The sequence below is a fragment of the Hyperolius riggenbachi genome, chromosome 3, assembly GCF_040937935.1.
Source record: "Hyperolius riggenbachi isolate aHypRig1 chromosome 3, aHypRig1.pri, whole genome shotgun sequence".
Lineage (NCBI taxonomy): Eukaryota > Metazoa > Chordata > Amphibia > Anura > Hyperoliidae > Hyperolius > Hyperolius riggenbachi.
Window position 1 is genome coordinate 136,292,954 of NC_090648.1, and position 22,562 is coordinate 136,315,515.

General features: G+C 47.6%; 1 protein-coding gene across 1 annotated transcript; it reads right to left on the reverse strand.

Moving 5' to 3' along the window:
* Positions 1–349: 349 nt before the first annotated feature.
* On the reverse strand, positions 350–14,142 carry BRF2 (BRF2 RNA polymerase III transcription initiation factor subunit). The gene is made up of 4 exons (XM_068274958.1): positions 13,629–14,142; positions 6,542–6,601; positions 4,096–4,417; positions 350–3,227 (listed from the first exon to the last, which is right to left on the reverse strand). The coding sequence occupies exons 1-4, from the start codon at positions 13,780–13,782 to the stop codon at positions 2,579–2,581; spliced, it is 1,185 nt and encodes a 394-aa protein (XP_068131059.1). The 5' UTR covers positions 13,783–14,142; the 3' UTR covers positions 350–2,578.
* Between the last annotated feature and the right edge of the window lie 8,420 nt (positions 14,143–22,562).

The window sequence follows — 22,562 nt, forward strand, 5'->3', positions numbered from 1 at the left end:
AAGTGCCGTCCGCTTACCGCTGCAGACAGATGTGTGAACAGATCGTGTTTATGTCAGTTTTCCAATGCCATAAAATGGACAAAAAAAATAAATCTGTTTACTACTGTAGTGGGAACACAGCCTAATGCTCCTTAATGGCTCCTCTTTGACTGCCTTATGTGGGTTATGATGGGATAGTGGGAGGAGTGTAGACAGCAAACCATCAAGTACATTTGCACTGTCATCTATACAGGAAATGGTTCTTCTTGACTCAGTTTTTTTTGCTATAAATATATTGACTAACACAAAACATTATTCATGTCTAATTAATGCACATAAATTCTAATATACATAAAAAAAAAACGTGAGGCTGAACCAAGACTTCAATTTATTGGGGCTTAGCTACAATTATCCTTTAAAGACAGACTAAGCACACCTATGTGATAGGATCTTTAATAAAAAGACCAGGAGCAGTATTATATACTCAAATACGACCCATTCATCAATCACTTGAGGCCAGTTTTACACCTGATTTTTGTATTGCGGTGCAATGCTCCTGCCCCATCCCGAAAAAATGACAATCATGTGACCCTGCAACAGAGTGAGCCAATAGAATCATATGCATAGCGTCGCCCCTCGCTCAATGATGAACACCCTGCTAGACGGGAAGAATGTCACCGGGATTCCCACATACTGCGTCACCCACTGACTATTACCCCAAGCACTGTGCATTAAGTGCGGTGCTTGTAACATGCTGCAGGCTGTGTGTTAGGGGAACATAAATAAAAAAAACATACAGTAAAAGGAGATCCATCTAGTTCAGGTTTGGAAAGGAGACTTCACATTTATTTACACATTTGTTTTCTAGAGGTCTGAGATAGATGTAAATCATGACACACATAAAGCATATTACAACACAATACAGAAGACGTGACCAAGCTGGCCATCAGTTGGAGGGGTTTAAACGTACCCAGCAGCCATCTTCTTTATCCCGTCCCAAGCTGCATTTAAAGCCGCGTCATGTGACTACAAACACTTCCTCCTTGAAGGAGGAAGCGTAGTAGTCTTGTGATGCAGTTTGGAACACAGTGTGGGACGGGGTAACTACTATAAGACCGCACCACGCCAATGGGCGTGGCCATCGTGGCAGCCCAGTTTGCAGGAGATCGCGCACATCTCCTGCTCAGGGGGGCGGAGCTCCGCCCTGCCTTCTGTCTCCGAGCTGCGATTGCGTAACTGCCGTCTATTTACATGTTCAGCGCTGCGATCAGCAGCAGCACTATACTGGGGACAGCTGTGTGACACGGCTGTCCCCCTGGGGCACTTGAGAGCGATCGGCTCTCATAGGCAGAAGCCTATGACAGCCAATCACCAGGATTGGCCGGCTGGGGGGTGGGAGGGGATTGAATAATAAATAAAACATTTTTTAAAAAGTCAAATATAAAAACACATAAATATCTATAAAATAAAAAAATAAACACAGTGTTTAAAAAAAAAAAATAAACACAGAGTTCTGTTGGTGGGGAGAAAAGGGGGGGGGGGGGGATCACTAGTGTGCTGTGTGGCCCTGCAGCTTGGCCTTAAAGCTGCAGTGGCCAATTATGAAAATAATAGCCTGGTCTTTAGGGGGGGGGGGGGGGGGGGTTACCACTGTGGTCCTCAAGTGGTTAAAGAAGAAGGCTGCTGGGTAAGTTTAACCCCCACACACACCCGCTCAGCTGCACTAATGAGGATGAAAGTCAAATGAGTTTTAGGACATATTCACAGTGGGACGTTGCGTTGTAATGAGACGTAAAAGGGACTCCGAGCAGTAAAAATTAATAGAATCACTACTTGGAGCTTTCTCCAGCCAACCGTAGGTCGGGAAGTCCCCCGGCATCCTCCTGGCTCCTCTCCCAGTCCATCCGCTACATACAGCACCGGCGACACCTGGGGCAGGTGTCTGGCTGCCACTTCCGTATCTCAGTCGCTTTGCGTCATCACGGCAGCCGGCGTGACTCACGCCGGCCGCCGTGAAACCACTCCCATTGACTTACATTAAAATCACGAAAAAAAGCGCACAATTTTATTGCAAGCCAACGGGAGGTTTTTTTTTTTGTTTGTTTTTTTTAAAAAATCTCTCAGAAAGCGCGGATGGCTAAAAAGCGGATCAGCGTGCTGTGGCATGCATGTTGGCAATGACAGGCCTGGGATGTCCAATAGGGTAGAGTGTCAGCTTCCTGGTCAAGAGCTTTGTTTCGTTCTCAAAACAAGATAGCATCTTAATATAGCTTTACAATTCCTAAGCTTTGGCAGTGATGAAATGCCTTTTATATTACACACATGCTTTCAATCAACCAGATTTTTATATGTAAATGAGAGAAATGTGAGTGGAGGAATAGTTATAAACTGAGGAGTCATATGATTAATTGCACCGTCTCTGGTGTTATGCTAGGTACACACGTTACGTTTTTCTTTTCGATAGATGCGTTCGATTGATAAACCCCGTCATGTCCGATATTCCTCTCGATCGTTTTACCGCTCAATTTCTCATAGAAGTGAATGGAAAAAATAAGAAAAATTAGAGGAAGATAAGAGACTCGCTCATGTGTACCCAGCATTAATGGTTCAGGATTTTAGCCTGAGCATCCTGAAATTCCTTTACCTCCGCAGGTGTCCTCAGGTATTGCTCTATTTCACTGTCCAGTATTTCCTCATCACCAGTGACCTCTTTGCCCTCAGAAAAGGCACGTTTGTAACTTCGTTTCTTTGGTTTCTTGACACACGGCGGTAGGAATGGTGAAGTGTGGATTGGCTGTTCAGACGGTTTAATGTCTCCTGAGGCCGATGGAGACTCCTCTGCAGCTGCCAGTGCTTTTCTCAGAAGATATTGTCTGTGCTGTAAAATGTCACCCAAGTGCTGTACAACTGTCTTCTTATTGAGAGTAAACATCTTAAGCCATGGCAGTTGTTGAGCTAGCTTGATAAAGATCTCCAGAAATTCCCTCATCCTTTCACCTGCTGGAGAGGGCTTGTCTATTTCACACAGTTTACAGAACTGAGGCAGTTTACAGGACAGCCTGTGGACGGGTCTGAGAGACTGCCAGGAAAGAAAAGCAGCAACAGTGATAATAGGGATAGGATGACGTCCGGTAACCAGCCAGGTTTCACTACCCAGCTCAAGTATCTGTTGAGTCCGTGCCAAAACTTTGTCTAAAGTCTCAGCATATTCTGGAGGAGCAGATGGGGAGTTCTGGAATAGCTTAAAACTGCAAACAAAAAAAATTACAGACACACAAATAAATGAAAATCAAAATTAAAAGCCCTTTTTAACAAAACATGGAAAAAAAATCACAGACTAGGCTCTCACTTGGTGCACGCACGCACGCACACACACCTCACAACTGTAGCAACCACACCCAGAATACGTATCTTTTGGTTAATTAACCTTTTAGCAGTTTCAAAGAAGATATTTTGTTTAAAAACTGCAAATTGCAGCCAAACAAGCGGGCAGCATTAACGCCGGTCCCCCGGTCTCCGCTGTCTTCTTCTCCGCTCTGGACTCCGAGTCCAGCAGGCTTCACTTCTTGTCCGGGGAAGTTTAAACAGTAGAGGGTGCTCTACTGTTTAAACTTCCTGCCGGGACAGGAAGAAGTGAAGCCTGTCGGACTCGGAGCTCAGCGCGGAGACGGAGCAGCGGTGACAGTGGGGAAACGCGCCAGCCAGATCAGGTAATGTATTGCCGCTGTATTGCGTCGGTCATCGGGTATTCGAACACCGCTATCGACGCACACCCGACCCGCCGGCGATCGAGCAAAATCTTCCGCACGGACAGGCCGACGGGAACGATAGATTTCGGACGGAAATCGATTGTTCGGTCAGCGTTTGCTCGACGATTTCACAGCCAATTCGATCACAGTGATTGAATCGGCTGTGTATCGGTGGGAAAATCAGTAAGTGTATGGGCCCCTTAAGCAACTTTTTTCCCTGTGGTGGTCACAGGTATCCTTTAAGGTACAGAGTTGCTAGAAGTATGCCTAGATAAGTACCAGAACTCAAACACCAATGACCTTGCACAGCTAAACAGGGCTTCAGGTTGCAGCCCGGCTGACCAGATTCACATCTTCACTATCTTACCTCTTGCAATGACTTTGGACCATGTCCTGTAGGCCAGCTGATGGCACATCCAGATTGAGGGACTGTACTAGTTGGGAGAACATCTTGGTGAAGAGTTCCTGTTTAGAATACAGCATGGTGGATATTGTGCCCATAGTGACAGGCCAGTGAAACTGCCGACATGTGATATATACACAGCAGCCCACGATGGCTTCCTTCTTCTCCACACTCACAGAGTGGAACATAGCATGGTCAAAGGCCTGCTCATAGTATGTCACTGCGGTGTCTGCAAAGTTGTCTGGAAGCCTTAGGACTCTGCAGAGGTTCCTGACACGCATTATACCTGGAGGACACAAGACAGACAAAAAGTCACATGTGTAATGTGGTTCTAGAGCAGAGGTACACAAACCTGTTTACAGTAAGGGATCATCAGCCTTTGTTAAAAGGATACCTACGGCATACTTTTTTTCAAATCGAGGCTCCAGGCATGCATGTCCAGTCAAGTGCAATAGCCTCTGTCTGGTTTGCGGATCCTTCCTTACCTACGCAAGTACAATAGCCCCCGTAAGTGCAAAAAGTTCAACTAGGGCAGGGATGGCTAACCTTGGCATTCCAGCTGTGACAAAACTACAAATCCCATCATGCCTCTGCCTCCCCGAGGCATGCTTAGAGCTATCAGAGTATTGCAATGCCTCAGGGGACTTGTAGTTCCACCACAGCTGGAGTGCCAAGGTTAGCCAATACTGACCTAGGGTAGCCTCTAAAGCACTTACGATGCGAGCAATGGAAAAAAAGTTAAGTACCTCGTAGTCCGCAGTGCAGACTATCAGTGCCTTCCTTTCAACTGTCTGGTGCTCTGATAAGCTAATCCAGCGCTGAGGGAGGCGAGACGTGACTTGTCAAGCTTGTGCTGACACTTTTTTTTAACAGTTTTTTTGCATAATAAAACTTACTATTCAAAGAAAGTGTCAGCACAAGTTTATGACAAGTCACGTCTCGTCTCCCTCAGCGCTGCTCGTCTCTGCTGAGGGGGCGCGGCTGACTTGTACTTCATTCAGTCATGTGGGCGGTCGTGTAGTCATGCCCACATGACATTCCAGCAAAGCAATAGGAATGAGGACAGCCGCGGATGGCACAGAACCCTTCGCAGCCGCACAAGCGGCTAAGAACTGCACAGACGCTGGATCTTTTAAAGTGGCGATTCTGATCGCCGTCTGATAAGCCCACCCAGGGGAGGGTCGGGGCCAGCAATGCTGAGTGGATTCGCTTATCAGAGCGCCAGACAGTTGAAAGGAAGGCACTGATAGTCTGCACTAAGGACTACAATTGCCATGAGGTACTTAAATTTTTCTTCCATTGCTCGCATCACAAGTCCTTTAAGCAGCTGGTGAATACGTACTTGTGTTTTCAGCTAGCTAGACTCCCCAAGGTGAACCTTGGCTAAGGACAACTGAAGTGAGAGGGTTATGGAGGCTGCCAAATTTATTTCCTTTTATCCACTTCAGCCTACGGGTGTTTTCAGCTCAAAGACAGAAGCAATTTCCCCTGTAGTGCTCCTCCCATTCAATCGCCAATTACTTTATCACTACTAATCAAGCATAAATTATCTATACCTTATTTTTTTGTCATAAATTAGGCTTTTGGGGGGTGATACTTGTTTTCAGTAACTACTTTATTTTCTATGCATTTTAGAGTGACATAAGAAAAAAAAATACAAAATTTCTCCAATTCCCTCCCCTATAGTTTTAAAATAAGCCATGCTCCTATAAATAAAACCCACACCTATTATTTGCCCATTAGTCCCGGTGTCTTTTCTGTCTAGTGTTTTTTTTTTGTATCCGGTCAATAATTACAAGCCCTTATTTGCTAACATAACAGTAATATACCTTCATGACATACATATTAAAAAAAAGTCCTTAAGGCATCTATTTGTTATGTTTTTGTTTGTTTTTTTAAGTTTTTATTCCCTGTGTTTTTGTTTGATAACTGGAAGGGGTAGAAGGAATTAACATGTGTCACTGACCAGCATGCATTGGGAAGTCCTGCAATGTGTCACCAACCAGCATGCATTAGGCTTTCCCAAGTAAAAAAAAAAAAAAAAAAAAGAAGAAGCTGGGTAAATTATTCAGTGATTTGCTAGCCCCAGCGCCTGCATCCTGGGTAAAGCCATTTGGTTCATTAGAATTCCTCACTAAACTCCAGCAATCTACACAGCATACATGTGATCAGTTGATGACAACAGCAGCGCAATACACATGGATACTGTACTGGGGTATGAAGTGCTATCAAACTGTTGCTGTCCAGCCAGTCCCTCCTAACTCACACATGAAGGTTTTATTATGCATGGCCACACAAGGAAGACACTTGCCACTGTCACAAAATACCCTCACCTCTCAAAGATGGCATGTATAAACCCCGCCCATCCACAACATGTGACTGAAGAAAATAAACAAATACACACACTTACCTTTTAGCTTATATCGACTAATGGATTCATTCTGCCCAGTGCTATCTGAAAATCGTACAGCTGTGAACAAAGCAAAAACAGAATTTCTGTCAGGTGGGTAACTCAGGTGGGGTGAGACCATAAAAACTGAACAAAGTATGATTAGTGGTAAAAGATTAAGTTACCTTTAGAAGCTGAACTTTTCAAAACTGAAAAAAATCTCTCTTGTAGCGGTCTTTATAGACAGCTTACCTGGTATTGACTATTAGTAGAGTTTACAGTAAATTTGCAGCATTTGAGTTTGGCTGTAGCGGGTGTAGGGAGGGGGGAGTGGTCATTGAGGCAATGTATTATCGTCTATTTAGCAGGGCTGTGGAGTCGGAGTCGTGGAGTCGGAGTCGTGCAATTTTTGGTGCCTGGAGTCGGAGTCGGGAAAAAATGCACCGACTCCGACTCCTAATGAAGTTGTAACTGTAATTAAAATAGAAAATATGATAAAATGTTCTATTTCTCAGATAAAAGTCATTAAAAATAATGTATATATACAGTAATAGCTGTGCTTAGTCTACAAAAATGAAATAAACCAATCAAAATTAGTTACTTGTGCTGCTTTAATAAAGCAGTCCCCGTATTTTTAAAGTCAGATATACATATCTGATTGTGACTGTATATATGATGTGTACACAGGAATCTCTTATATACACTAAATAACATCTATGCTGTAAGTATAAAGCCTGATGTGTAGCCATGTCACTAATAGAGATGGTCAACGAGATGGAAATAATTCTGCATTGATGCTGATTTATGCAAATGTATGCACTCCCTTTGCTGATGAAATCAAATAATTTGATATGTTATTAAAATTTGGTTTGGTGACTACAAATTAAAGGGAAACTGAGACGGATGAAAAGTAAAGTTTTATACATACCTGGGGCTTCCTCCAGCCTTCTTCAGGCTAATCAGTCCCTCACTGTCTTCCACCACCCGGATCTTCTGCTATGAGTCCTGGTAATTCAGCCAGTCAGCGCTGTCCGGCCACATGCCGCTCCCACAGCCAGGAACATTCTGCACCTGCGCAATAGTGCTGCACAGGTGTAGTATGCTCCTGGCGGCGGAGTGTGTGCATGCGCACTACGCCCGACTGGCTCAAGTACCTGGACTCATAGCAGAAGATCCAGGTGGTGGAGGAGGACAACGAGGGACTGATTATCCTGAAGGCGGCTGGAGGAAGCCCCAGGTATGTATAAAACTTTAATTTCATCTGTCTCAGGTTTACTTTGTTACACAGTAGTACTATACTCTACATATGCACTCCCCACAGAGCTGCAGGGAATCCACTGAGAATGCTGTGCACATTGAACACAGAGGTGTTGTCTGTTTACAATCTCCTCATTCCCCTGCAGAGTACCTGCACACCACTCTTACATGTACCCACACTTACATTGCCTAGGGCCTGATCCATGTACAGGTTGTGCATGAAGAATGTGTAATACAGGAAGAATCTCCTCATTCCCCTGCAGAGTACCTGCACATCATTCTTACATGTACCCACACTTACATTGCCTATGGCCTGATACATGTTCTTTGTTCCGGTTTGTACCTTTTACAAGTACTCTTACCAAGGACTAGTTTTAGTCTAAAGGGAATAAATATAGTAGTCTACATATCCTTCTCACTTCAGTTGTCTTGTAAAATTCCTAAGCGTTGGCAGTTAAGAGACGAATTTCATGTTACATACTTTTAGTCAACAAAATTGTAATATGCAAATTAGAAGAGTCGGAGGAATCCTAAACTGAGGAGTCGGAGTCGGTGGATTTTTGGACCGACTCCACAGCCCTGCTATTTAGCGCTTGGCTATAGTATAATTGGGCACTGGGGAATTCAGGTTCAGGGTTTTCGTATTTAGGCGTGCGTGTGTGCGTGTGCGTGTGTACCTTAGCCACACATTTATAGGGGTTTATAAAGGCAAGGGAGGTGGAGTTTAGTGTAAGCAGTAGATGAGAGGTTGATGTAAGCCACGCTCCCATCAGACGCAGATTGCCTTGTGATCAGACCGCAATGCGTACGACCGCACAACATTTACATGCGTTGCGTGGCTGATCCCAAGCCACGCTTTTTGCCAAAAATGCACACCGCACTTCTGATGTTCGTGCGTGTCTGCCTCCTACACACGTTGCCGAAATATGGACGGCAACGCGTGTAATGTGAATGAGGTCCTAGGACTGCTTCTCACAGGCGGTAAACGCAACGTTTTCGTCGGCCCACAAAAGTGTTGTGCAAAAGGGATCTACCGCCACTCGTTTCAAATAAATGGCCCAAGTGGTTTTCAACGGTGACAGCAGCTGGCATCGTTCATGTAAATGTCACAGTAGATTCTGTCACCTCGTCTTACACGCTGGGTTTAGCGTCCAGCATCTGCTGCAGTTCTGTGTCCCCCTATGGGCTGACGATGGAACGCAACAGTGGAGTCACAGAACCGTAGCAGAAAAGCATTTAGCATCTGCCAAACGAGCCCCAACCATCCATCTTAACCAGACCTTATGGTGCCCATACATGGTACAATTTTTTCCATCCAACCTTACTATTTCTATGTAATATAAGGGAACTGCCTAAATTCTCCTTTCAGCTTAATTTACCCTTAAGTGGCCCACCTAATGATTTTCCCGCCGATATACAGCCGATTCGATCACAGTGATCGAATCGGCTGTGAAATCACCGCGCACACCGCTGACAGAACGAAAAATCGATCGATCCTGTCAGGGCTGTGGAGTCGGAGTCGTGGAAATTTTTGGGTGCCTGGAGTCGGAAAAAAATGCTCCGACTCCTAATGAATTTAAACTGTAATTAAAATAGGAAATATGATAAAATGTTCTATTTTTAGATAATAGTCACCATAAATCATTTATACATACAGTAATAGCTGTGTTTAGTCCACAAAAATGAAATAAACCAATCAAAATTAGTTACTTGTGCTGCTTCAGTAAAGCAGTCCCCGTGTTTTTAAAGTCAGATATAAACATCTGATTGTGACTGTATATATGATGTGTACACAGGAATCTCTTATATATACAAAATAACATCTATGCTGTAAGTATAGCTGATGTGTAGCCGTGTCACTAATAGAGATGGTCAATGAGATGGAAAAAATTCTGCGTTCATTCTGATTTATGCAAATTTGCTCATGAAATCAAATAATTTGATAAGTTGTTAAAATTTGGTTTGGTGACTGCGGATTAAATGGTACCTGAGAAGGATGAAAAGAAAATTTTATACATACCTGGGGATTCTTCCAGCCCCCTTCAGGCTAATCAGTCCCTCGCTGTCCACCTCCACCACCTGGATCTTCTGGTATGAGTCCTGGTAAATTCAGCCAGTCAGCGAAGTCCGGCCGCATGTCGCTTCCACAGCCAGGAGCGTTCTGCACCTGCGCAACAGTGCTGCGCAGGTGTAGTACGCTCCCGCACTACCCCAGCCTGGCTCAAGTACCTGGACTCATAGCAGAAGATCCAGGTGGTGGAGGAGGACAGTGAGGGACTGATTAGCCTGAAGGGGGCTGGAGGAAGCCCCAGGTATGCATAAAACTTTAATTTCATCTGTCTCAGGTTTACTCTGTTACACAGTAGTACTATACTCTACTACACTCCCCACAGAGCTGCAGGGAATCTACTGAGAATGTTGTGCACATTGAACACAGAGGTGTTGTCTATCACCCATAAACCTGGTTCAGATTGTGCATGAACAATGCGTAATAGGGGAAGAATCCCCTCATTCCCCTGCAGAGTACCTGCACATCATTCTTACATGTACCCACAATTACATTGCCTAGTGCCTGATAGATGTTCTTTGTTCCGGCCTGTACCTTTTACAAGTACTCTTACCAAGGACTAGTTTTAGTCTATGACTAAAGGGAATAAATATGGCAGTCTCCATATCCTTCTCACTTCAGTTGTCTTTTAAAATTCCTAAGCGTTGGCAGTTAAGAGACGAATTTCATGTTACATACTTTCATTCAACAAGATTGTAATATGCAAATTAGAGTGGGAGTCGAGGAGTCGGAGGAATCCTAAACTGAGTCTGAGTCGGTGGATTTTTGTACCGACTCCACAGCCCTGGTTCCTGTCGATTCGTCCGTGCGGAAGATTTTTCTCGATCGCCGGCGGGTCGTGAGTGCATCGATAGCAGCGTTCGAATCCCGACGACCGACGCAATACAGCGGGTATACATTACCTGTTCCGGCCAGCGCGAGTCCCCTGGTTCCCGCTGTCTTCTTTCCGCGCTGGGTTCCGGACCGGCTGCAGCTACACAGAACTTCCTGTCTCGGCAGTAGAGTGCCCTCTACTGTTTAACCACTTGCCGACCGCGCACTCATAACGTGCGTCGGCAAAGTGGCAGCTGCAGGACCAGAAACGCACATCTGCGTCGCCGGCTGCAGGCTAATTAATCAGGAAACAGCCGCTCGCGCGAGCGGCTGCTTCCTGTCAATTCACGGCGGGGGGCTCCATGAATAGCCTGCGGGCCGCCGATCGCGGCTCGCAGGCTAAATGTAAACACAAGCGGAAATAATCCGCTTTGTTTACATTTGTACAACGCTGCTAGCAGTAGCAGCGTTGTACCAGATCAGCGATCCCCGGCCAATCAGCGGCCGGGGATCGCTGTCGCATTACAGGCAGGAGCCTGTTAGAGGCTGCACAGGACAGATCCGTTCCTGTGCAGCCTCCGATCTCCGGGGTGGGGAAGGGAGGGAGGAGATGGAGAGGGGGAATCTTGCGGTGGAGGGGGCTTTGAGGTGCCCCCCCCCCGCCAGCCATACGCAGGCAGGAGCGATCAGACTCCCCCAGCACATCATCCCCCTAGCAGGGGAAAAAGTGGGGCGATCTGGTCGCTCTGCCTGGTGTTTGATCTGTGCTGGGGGCTGTAGAGCCCACCCAGCACAGATCAGCGAAATCAGCGCTGGTCCCTAAGGGGGGGGGGGGGGGGGGGTTAAAGGCTGGGTCATCAAGTGGTTAAACTTCCCCTGGACAGGAAGTTCAGTAGCTGCAGGAACGGTCTGGAGCCCGGAGCGGAGAAGAAGACAGCGGGGACCAGGGGACTCGCGCTGGGGGGAACAGGTAATGTATGCGGGGGGGGGGGGGGGGGGGGGGGAAGCTCCACAGATTGTGATAGGTTTCAGGCTGAAATCGATTCACAATCTGTTTGCAGTAAAGGTGGCCATACAATCCCTCTATGATCAGATTCGATCAGAGAGGGATCTATCTGTTGGTCGAATCTGATGGCAAATCGACATGTGTGTGGCCACCTTTATACTACATAGAAATGGTAAGATTGCTTAAAAAAAAAAAAGTTGTACCATGTATGGTATGGTATGTAAAACAAAAGTTTGCCTTCTTAAAACAGAAAGAATTTGCGATAATTCAGGTTGGAGTGAGCTTGAGAGGTCTCCCAGTAACACTGGGAGACATCTTAAGCTCACTCCAACCTGAATTATCGCAAATTCTTTCTGTTTTAAAAAGGCAAACTTTTGTTTTTCTTAACATCTTAGTAAGGGGGCTTTTAGGACCATTGTAGTCCCTTACACACTCCAATGAGTTCTGGGTCACCATGAGCTTGCTGGTTAGTCTGTAACTCTCTGTATGGTATGTAGGGAGGGTTAGTGTTACAGAGGGGTATGGTAGAATAGCATTAAAATTATGGAAATTCTACAATCAGCATTACCTTGCGCCCATTTTACCAGGCACCCCTAATAGACACCAGGCATGGGCTCACGAGTATTTACGAGTCCCTAAGGACTCAAATTCGTGATTTAAATGAGGCTTAATTGCCTCAGGTGTGCGGGTGGATGAGAAGGGGTTAGTTACCCATAAGTCCGCGTCCTCCCTGCGCTCCAAACAGCTTGCACGCGCCCCATTGGATGCATTACAAGCCTCACTACGCACACTTCCTCCTTCAAGCCGGAAGGAGGAAGTGCGCGGTGGTGAAGCTTGCAACGCGTCCAATAGGACTGTTTGGAGCGCAGGGAGGACGCAGACTTATGTGTATCAGGCCCCTTCTCATCCACCCACACACCTGAGGCAATTAAAGCAGAACTGTAAATTCCTTTAAAAATAAACAACAAAAAAAACAGTTTCACTTACCTGGGGCTTTCCCAAGCCCCCCAGCAGCCTCCTGTCCCACGCCGGTCCTGCATGAACCTCCGTTCTCCCGCGCCAGCTACTTTCATTACCACCATCGACAGCAACTGCACGCTCTGCGCTACACAAAGCTTTCTTTGTGTTCCTGCCCAGGATGCTATTGCGGGCGGGAACGTGAAGAAAGGTTAGCGCAGCCTGCGGTGTAAGTTGTAAGTCGGCGGTAACGAAAGTAGCTGGTGCAGGAGAATGGAGGCTTGTGCAGGACAGGACGGCTGCTGGAGGCTTAGGGAAGCCCCAGGTAAGTGATTCTGTTTTTTTAAAGTGAATGTTTACCATTTAAAAAAAAGAAAAAGTCAGATACTCAGCTAAGGAGAGGGAAGGCTCGGTCCTAATGAGCCTTCTCTCTCCTCTCCCGGTGCCACGCAGGATCCCCCGTGGCAGTATTCGACCAGTTCGGTCAAATACTGCCACTTCCGCATTACGAAGGGAGCTTTCGGAAGCCTTCGGGAGCACTCGGCTCCCGATGACGCGGCCGCTCCATACTACACCTGCGCGAACGCCCTCTATGACGCACTTGCGCGTACGTAGTATGGAGCTTCGGAAGCCCGAGTGCTCCCGAAGATCTCCGAAGTCCCTGCGGCGGCGGACGCGAACGGAGGAGCCAGTGCAGCACCGAGGGCACCGGAAGAGGAGAGGGAAGGCTCATTAGGACCGAGCCTTCCCTCTCCTTAGGTGAGTATCTGACCTTTTCTTTTTTTTAACGGTACCCATTGGCTTTAAAGGAATTTACAGTTCCGCTTTAAGCCTCATTTAAATCACATCGCTCTCCTGAGCCCATGCCTGAGACGCCAGCCCTGATACCAGTTCAGAGCAGAACATACATCAAAAACTTAATTTTTAGCTTATCTCTGATGCATTTATTTAGGAAATGATGATTCAGTGCAATGCAGTATACAACTAGCAGGCTCCTGTACACCCACCTTGCAGGAAGCTCTCCTCTTGCAGGGTGGTGGTGAGGACCCCCTCTGTCAGGATGCATCCACAGTCTGCACACACCAGCTGCTCCTGGGAATAGTGGGCATCCTCCACAACATCACTGGAGCCGCAATCCGGACACCGCCTGCCGCCAGACATCCTGCTGCCCTCGCCAGCTACGGGAATCGGGATGAGAGAGGCGCTGCACACAGACCCTTCTGGTAGCACTTCCGCTGGAGCCGATCAGCGCACTCCGGCTACAGTGTCTCCGCTTCGGCAGCCATTTTACCGAAGTCCGTTAGGGCTATTGTAGCTAAATGGAGCTATGAGAAAATGGCGCAGGACGTAACGCCCAGCAAACGAAGAAGCGACAAGTCAACACTACAAGGTTCTGCTGTAATGTTACTGAACGGTCTCTTCTTCATTTACTGGAAGTTCTGTTGTGGACCTTTGTGTGGCGTTCCATACATTCCATTCCAAACGTGTGTTTCCGCGCAAAAGTAGAAAAGGTGTAGGACAATAAACCGGACACTAGATGGCGCTATTGAATAATGGAAGTGACTGTAACTTTCACATCATGAACATGAATCAGAAGTTGACCGCAATGTTATGCCTAGTACACATTATCCAATTTACTGTTACATTTTTCTGTTAGATTTTCTGTTATTAGATTATTTTCTGTAAAGTACTGGTCATTATCTCTGGTGCATTGTCTTCTGGTTATCTCCTGCTGAGTAGAACAATTCTTAATTGCTAGGCAGATAGTTGGTTAGATAGATAATTTCCAACATGTTGGAAATTATCTATCTGGCAGGGAAATCTAAAGTAGGCCATACACTCGTTAGATTAGCAGCAGATAGATCTCTGATCTATCTGATGTGATTAGGAATTTTTTTTACTAGGAACAGATTTCTGGTAGATTTCAGTATGAAATCTATTGAAAATCGATCTGATGGCATTTTTTGCCATCAGATTTCCATTAGGTCCAATGCAAAATGATAAACCATCTCAACACATTGACCTAGATTTTCCAGCATGTCAGATCGATTGAAATCGGCCGCAAATCGATCGATTTGCGATCGATTGGCCGCTAATCGGCTCAGTGTATGGACACAACAGAAAATCTTACAGAAAATTGTATGGTGTGTACTAGGCATTAAACCCACCCTAAAGACCAGGCCATTTTTCTCTAAATGGGTCACTGCAGCTTTAAAGAGACTCCGTAACAAAAATTGCATCCTGTTTTTTATCATCCTACAAGTTCCAAAAGCTATTCTAATGTGTTCTAGCTTACTGCAACACTTTCTGCTATCACTGTCTCTGTAATAAATCAATGTATCTTTCCCCTGTCAGACTTGTCGGCCTGTGTCTGGAAGGCTGCCAAGTTCTTCAGTGTTGTGGTTCTGCTATGAACTCCACCTTCTGGGCCCCTCTCTGCACACTGCCTGTGTGATATTTAGATTAGTGCAGCTTCTCTCTGCTCTCTTATCTTTTACAAGCTGGATAAATCGTCCTCTGAGCTGGCTGGGCTTTCACATACTGAAGAATTACAAAGCTGTTTGCATGAAGAAAAGAGCAGCATGAAACTTCAGTGCATGAGAGCAGAAGGGGGAAAGAAACACACAAATGATCTCTTGAGATTCAAAAGGAAAGGGTGTATACAGCCTGCTTGTGTATGGATGTATTTTCTATGTGTGGACTTACTGTACATCAACCTACTTCCTGTTTTGGTGGCCATTTTGTTTGTTTATAAACAAACTTTTAAAAACTGTTTTTAACCACTTTTAATGCGGCGAGGAGCGGCGAAATTGTGACAGAGGGTAATAGGAGATGTCCCCTAACGCACTGGTATGTTTACTTTTGTGCGATTTTAACAATACAGATTCTCTTTAAGGCTTCGCTGCAGGGCTGTACAACTCAGCACATAACTGATCCCCCCCCTTTTCTCCCCACCAACAGAGCTTTCTCCCCACCAACAGAACTTTCTGTTGGTGGGGTCTGATCGCTCCCAGGTTTATATATAAATATTTATTTATTAATTTTTTAAAAAAAATTCCCAGGTCCCTCCCTCCCTCCGAGTCCCAGCGGCAGCCTATGACAGCGGATCACGCCTGTCTCCCCCGGGGGGGGGGGGGACAACCTTGTGACACGGCTATCCCCAGTACAACGCTGCCTTAGATCGCAGCGCTGTACAGACTTATTAGACGGCAGTTTCGCCGTCTAACTGTCTCCAAGCGGTGATCGCCGCTGGGAGACGCTCCGCCTTCCAAGCGGAGATGCGAGCGCGAACTGCTGCTAGCCCCATTGAAGGCCAATTGGCATGGCGTGGTCCTGGGGCTGCCTCTGCGTTCACGCCAATTGGCGTGGAGCGGTCGGCAAGAGGTTAAAGCGTAACTGAAGATCTAAAAATAAAGAGTTTCACTTACCTGGGGCTTCTGCAAGCCCCTTGCAACCGTCTTGTCCCGCGCCGGTCCTCAACGATCCTCCGTTCCCCGCCGCCAGCTAGTTTCGTTACTTGACTTGTAAGTTGAGGGTCGCCTGCGCAGCCTTGCCAAGGTTATCCTTTTTCCGCAATCCCATCTGCAATAGCAATGTTGTGGACTGAAAGCGAAGAATCATATGTGTGGCCAGAGCTGCACAGGTGCAGTGGCCCGTTGGCAAAACCGAAAGTAGCTGGCTGGAGAACGGAGGAATGTGGAGTACCAGTGCGGGACAGGACGGCTGCAAGGGGCTTGCAGGAGCCCCAGGTAAGTGAAACTCTTTATTTTTAGAAGATCTTCACTTCCGCTTTAATCACAAAATCATCAAAATGTGGTTGACAGACGGACGGACGATGGAGAGCCTGGAGTGAACAAGGCTAAAAAACAAGGCATGGCTTAGGACGGTTAAGCAAGAAGTTATAACCACTTCACTACTGAGGAATTTTTCCTCTTCTGTACCAGAGCAATTTTCCCGTCTGCGCTCCTTCCATTAATTCACCTATAACTTTATTACTACTTATCACAATGAAACGATCTACATCTTTGTTTTTTTTTTCCGCCACCGATTAGTCTTTCCTTTGGTACATTTTGCAAAGAATTAATTTATCCTAAATGCGTGTTAACAGGAATAATAAGAAAAAAATTTGAAAAAAATCATTATTTCTCCGTTTCGGCCATTACAGTAGTGTTGGGCGAACACCTAGATGTTCGGGTTCGAGAACGTTCGCCGAACATCGCCGCGATGTTCGGGTGTTCGCGCCGAACTCCGAACATAATGGAAGTCAATGGGGACCCGAACTTTCGTGCTTTGTAAAGCTTCCTTACATGCTACATACCCCAAATTAGCAGGGTATGTGCACCTTGGGAGTGGGTACAAGAGGGGAAAAAATATTTGAAAAAGAGCTTATAGTTTTTGAGAAAATTGATTGTAAAGTTTCAAAGGAAAAACTGTCTTTTAAATGCTGAAAATGTCATGTTTCTTTGCACAGGTAACATGCTTTTTACCGCCATGCAGTCATAAATGTAATAAAGAGAAGAGGTTCCATAAACAGGGACCGGTAACGCTAACCCAGCAGCAGCAGCAGCACACGTGATGGAACAGGAGGAGGCGCAGGAGGAGAAGGCCACGCTTTTTGAGACACAACAACCCAGGCCTTGCATGAGGACAAGAAGCGTGCGGATAGCATGCTTTGTACCGCCATGCAGTCATAAATGTAATACAGATGAGAGGTTCAATAAACAGGGACCGGTAACGCTAACCCAGCAGCAGCACACGTGATGGAACAGGAGGAGGCGCAGGAGGAGAAGGCCACGCTTTGAGACACAACAATCCAGGCCTTGCATGAGGACAAGAAGCGTGCGGATAGCATGCTTTTTACCGCCATGCAGTCATAAATGTAATAAAGAGAAGAGGTTCCATAAACAGGGACCGGTAACGCTAACCCAGCAGCAGCAGCACACGTGATGGAACAGGAGGAGGCGCAGGAGGAGAAGGCCACGCTTTGAGACACAACAACCCAGGCCTTGCATGAAGAACAAAAAGCGTGCGGGTAGCATGCTTTTTACCGCCATGCAGTCATAAATGTAATAAAGAGAAGAGGTTCCATAAACAGGAACCGGTAACGCTAACCCAGCAGCAGCAGCAGCACACGTGATGGAACAGGAGGAGGCGCAGGAGGAGAAGGCCACGCTTTTTGAGACACAACAACCCAGGCCTTGCATGAGGACAAGAAGCGTGCGGATAGCATGCTTTTTACCACCATGCAGTCATAAATGTAATAAAGAGAAGAGGTTCAATAAACAGGGACCGGTAACGCTAACCCAGCAGCAGCAGCACACGTGATGGAACAGGAGGAGGCGCAGGAGGAGAAGGCCACGCTTTGAGACACAACAACCCAGGCCTTGCATGAGGACAAGAAGCGTGCGGATAGCATGCTTTTTAACGCCATGCAGTCATAAATGTAATAAAGAGAAGAGGTTCCATAAACAGGGACCGGTAACGCTAACCCAGCAGCAGCAGCACACGTGATGGAACAGGAGGAGGCGCAGGAGGAGAAGGCCACGCTTTGAGACACAACAACCCAGGCCTTGCATGAGGACAAGAAGCGTGCGGATAGCATGCTTTTTACCGCCATGCAGTCATAAATGTAATAAAGAGAAGAGGTTCCATAAACAGGGACCGGTAATGCTAACCCAGCAGCAGCAGCAGCACACGTGATGGAACAGGAGGAGGCGCAGGAGGAGAGGGCCACGCTTTTTGAGACACAACAACCCAGGCCTTGCATGAGGACAAGAAGCGTGCGGATAGCATGCTTTTTACCGCCATGCAGTCATAAATGTAATAAAGAGAAGAGGTTCCATAAACAGGGACCGGTAACGCTAACCCAGCAGCAGCAGCAGAAGCACACGTGATGGAACAGGAGGAGGCGCAGGAGGAGAAGGCCACGCTTTGAGACACAACAACCCAGGCCTTGCATGAGGACAAAAAGCGTGCGGATATAGCAATGCTTTTTGCCGCCATGCAGTCATAAGTGTAATACAGATGAGAGGTTCCATAAACAGGGACCGGCAACGCTAACCCAGCAGCAGCAGCACACGTGATGGAACAGGAGCAGGCGCAGGAGGAGAAGGCCACGCTTTTTGAGACACAACAACCTAGGCCTTGCATGAGGACAAAAAGCGTGCGGATATAGCAATGCTTTTTGCCGCCATGCAGTCATAAGTGTAATACAGATGAGAGGTTCCATAAACAGGGACCGGCAACGCTAACCCAGCAGCAGCAGCACACGTGATGGAACAGGAGCAGGCGCAGGAGGAGAAGGCCATGCTTTTTGAGACACAACAACCCAGGCCTTGCATGAGGACAAAAAGCGTGCGGATATAGCAGCAATGCTTTTTGCCGCCATGCAGTCATACATGTAATACAGATGAGAGGTTCAATAAACAGGGACCGGTAACGCTAACCCAGCAGCAGCAAGCCAGCACCTCTATTGCGTACATTGCCAGTTCGTGCCAGGTGTCTAGCTTCGATACCCAATAGTTGAAGGGTGCAGATGGATTGTTAGACACAGCTAAGTCATCTGACATGTAGTCCTTGACCATCTTCTCCAGGCGATCGGTGTTGGAGGTGGATCTGCACGCTTGCTGTTCTGTGGGCTGCTGCTGCATGGGTGTCAGAAAATTTTCCCACTCCAAGGACACTGCCGATACCATTCCCTTTTGGGCACTAGCTGCGGCTTGTGTTGTTTGCTGCCCTCCTGGTCGTCCTGGGTTTGCGGAAGTCAGTCTGTCGGCGTACAACTGGCTAGAGGAGGGGGAGGATGTCAATCTCCTCTCTAAAGTCTCCACAAGGGCCTGCTGGTATTCTTCCATTTTGACCTGTCTGACTCTTTCTTCAAGCAGTTTTGGAACATTGTGTTTGTACCGTGGATCCAGAAGGGTATAAACCCAGTAATTGGTGTTGTCCAGAATGCGCACAATGCGTGGGTCGCGTTCAATGCAGTCTAGCATGAATTGAGCCATGTGTGCCAGAGTCCTACCAGAATCCTCATCATCCTCTTGTGAGCGTTGTGATAGTTGTTGTGATGCATCATAGTCGTCACCTTCTTCCTGGTCTGCTTCTGCTGACCATTCGCGCTGAATTGTGGAAGTCCAACGTGCACCGCTCTGGCCCTCGTCAGTGGTGGCAGGAAATTCCTGCTCCAACTCCAGCTGTTCCTCCTCCTCTTCTTCGTCATAGCTGCTGGGGCCAGCGTTTCCTGAGGCGGATGGCCTGATGTTGGTACCATCACACTGATCGTTTTCTCCTTCAGATTCTCCCAGTTGCATCATGACAGCTGTTTCCTTGATTTTCAACATTGACCTCTTCAGTAAACACAGCAGTGGTATGGTAATGCTGACTGAAGAGTTGTCACTGCTCACAAGCAACGTGGATTGCTCAAAATTTTGGAGGACTTGGCAGAGGTCCAACATGTTGGCCCAATTGGATCCACAGAAGCTTGGCAGCTGGCCGGATGCGCCTCGGTACTGCGCCGTCATGTACTGGACCACTGCACTCTTCTGCTCGCAAAAGCGGGCTAGCATGTGCAGCGTAGAATTCCAGCGCGTAGGGTCATCACACAGCAAGCGATGGTGGGGGAGATTGAAGCGCTCCTGCATCTTGGCGAGTGCCCCCGAAGCAGTACTGGAATTTATGCAATGTTTGGCCACTTGTCGCACCTTCAACAGAAGATCGGCCACGCCTGGGTATGTCCTCAGGAACCGCTGAACTACTAGGTTCATCACGTGCGCCAGGCAAGGGATGTGTGTCAGCTTAGCCAACCTTAAAGCGCGAATGAGATTACTCCCATTATCACACACAACCATGCCCGGTTTCAGGTCCAGCGGTGCCAGCCACAAATCCGTCTGTTCCTTTATTCCCCTCCAAATTTCCTCCCCTGTGTGCTGCTTATCCCCAAGGCAGATCAGCTTCAGCAACGCTTGCTGACGCATGCCAACAGCTGTGCTGCACTGCTTCCACGATCCTACTGTTGCTGGGTTAGCGTTTCCGGATGAGGTACAGCTTTGAGATGCGTTGGAGGAGAAGAAGTCAGAGAGGTAGGTGCTGCTGTTGTTATCCAGTGGGCGGTGCAGCTGTTTGCGGCGTGGGCAACACCCGCGCCGTAGCAGGTGAGAAATCGCTGCCAGGCTCCACAAGGTTCACCCAGTGCGCGGTAAGGGAGATGTATCGACCCTGGCCGAACGCACTCGTCCAGGTGTCAGTGGTGAGGTAAACCTTGCAGGCAACAGCATTCTTCAAGCTTCGGGTTATTTTGCTGACCACGTGCTCATGCAACTCAGGCACTGCAGAGCGCGCAAAGTGGTAGCGGCTGGGAACCACGTAACGTGGGATGGCCACTGACATCATGCCCTTGAAGCTGTTTGTCTCCACCACTCGATATGGCAGCATTTCGCAGGCCAGAAGCTTGGCTATGCTGGCTGTTACTGCCACGGCCCGGGGGTCATTTGCTGGCAATTTCCTCTTGCGCTCAAACATCTCCGAGACAGACAACTGAACCGTAGGGCTGCACACTGAAGGGCTGTTGGTTGTTGTGTTTGATGAACACTGGGAGACCTCAAGAGCACTACTCCGGAAAGTGACAGTGTCAGCGTCGTCTGATGTTTGTGAATGTTGTGAACCACGCAATGGCTGGGCTACTGCTGCTGCTGAGGCGGGTCTGGTGGTGAGTCTGGTGAACCCAAGGGAGGCAGTGTTGCTGGTACCCTGTCCTGTCGAGTTTGCCCACAGAGTGGGATGTTTGGATAGCATGTGGCGGCTCATGCTGGTGGTGGAGAGGTTGTTAATACTTTTCCCCCTGCTCAGGCGGGTCTTGCACACCTTGCAAATCGCCATGGTAACATCCTCAATGCAGTCTTCAAAGAAAGCCCAGACTTTGGAGCACCTGCCTTGCTGGCGATTTCTGTTTGCGCCTCTTTTGCCTCTCACTTGAACTTCCACGCTTGTGGTGCCTGAAATTGCGCGCCGCCTACCTTGTGGCACAAGGCAAACTCGTGCAGCAGTGGGTTCTTCAACAGACTCATCTGTGCTGCTGCTACGACGGCGATGTTCTCGTTCACAAACAAAATCTGGGTCTCTGTCCACATTGTCCATACCCTCCTCTTCCATCTCCTGAAACTCGTCATATGTCATTGTGGGGGGCCGCCGCCGTGGAGTAGAGCTCCCCAGAACAACCTCTGCGCAGCTCACTCCAACGTCGTCTTCCAGATCTTCTCGGCCGACCTCCTGCAATTGCAACCCCTCCTGCCCAACTTGCTTTGGGATTTGGGTTTCAAAGTCCTCGGACTCGCCTTGTTGTATTTCAGTGCCCGGTGCATTTCCCACCGTTAATGGTTGTGAATCCGGGCACAACATTTCTGGCTGTTCCTCCATTGACCTTTCAAAGGTGGAAGTTTGTTGGCCTGGGAATAGCTCCTGCGAATACCCCATTGTGTCCTGAGGTAATTCATCGGACTGGTTATCTGGCAGTTGTGTGCGTGGTGTCGCTGCCGGTTGTGTCAGCTTTGTGCCCACTGGCTCCTTGTAACTGGCTGAGGACTCGGACCTCGTGCGTGATGTGCTGGTGCTGCTTAACCCACTGCTGGACGCTTGAGAGGTCATCCAAGTAATTATCTGGTCCTGTTCTTTTGGATCTGTGAGGGTTGTTGTCCTGGACAACATGGGCGGTATTGAGTGGGTTTTCTTGGGTGCTCCCCTGTGGCCTGTACGTGAACCGTCAGGGGAAACACCTCTTCCCTTGCGCCTCCCTCTTTCACCGGATTTCTTCCTCATTTCACTTATCCTTAAAGTACACGCTGACTGGCAGCAGTACAGTGGCAGTACAGAAATGCTATACAGTGGTGGGTGAGCGGTGTACCACTATTGCCAGCAGCGACACAGAGCACAATGCTATACAGTGGCGG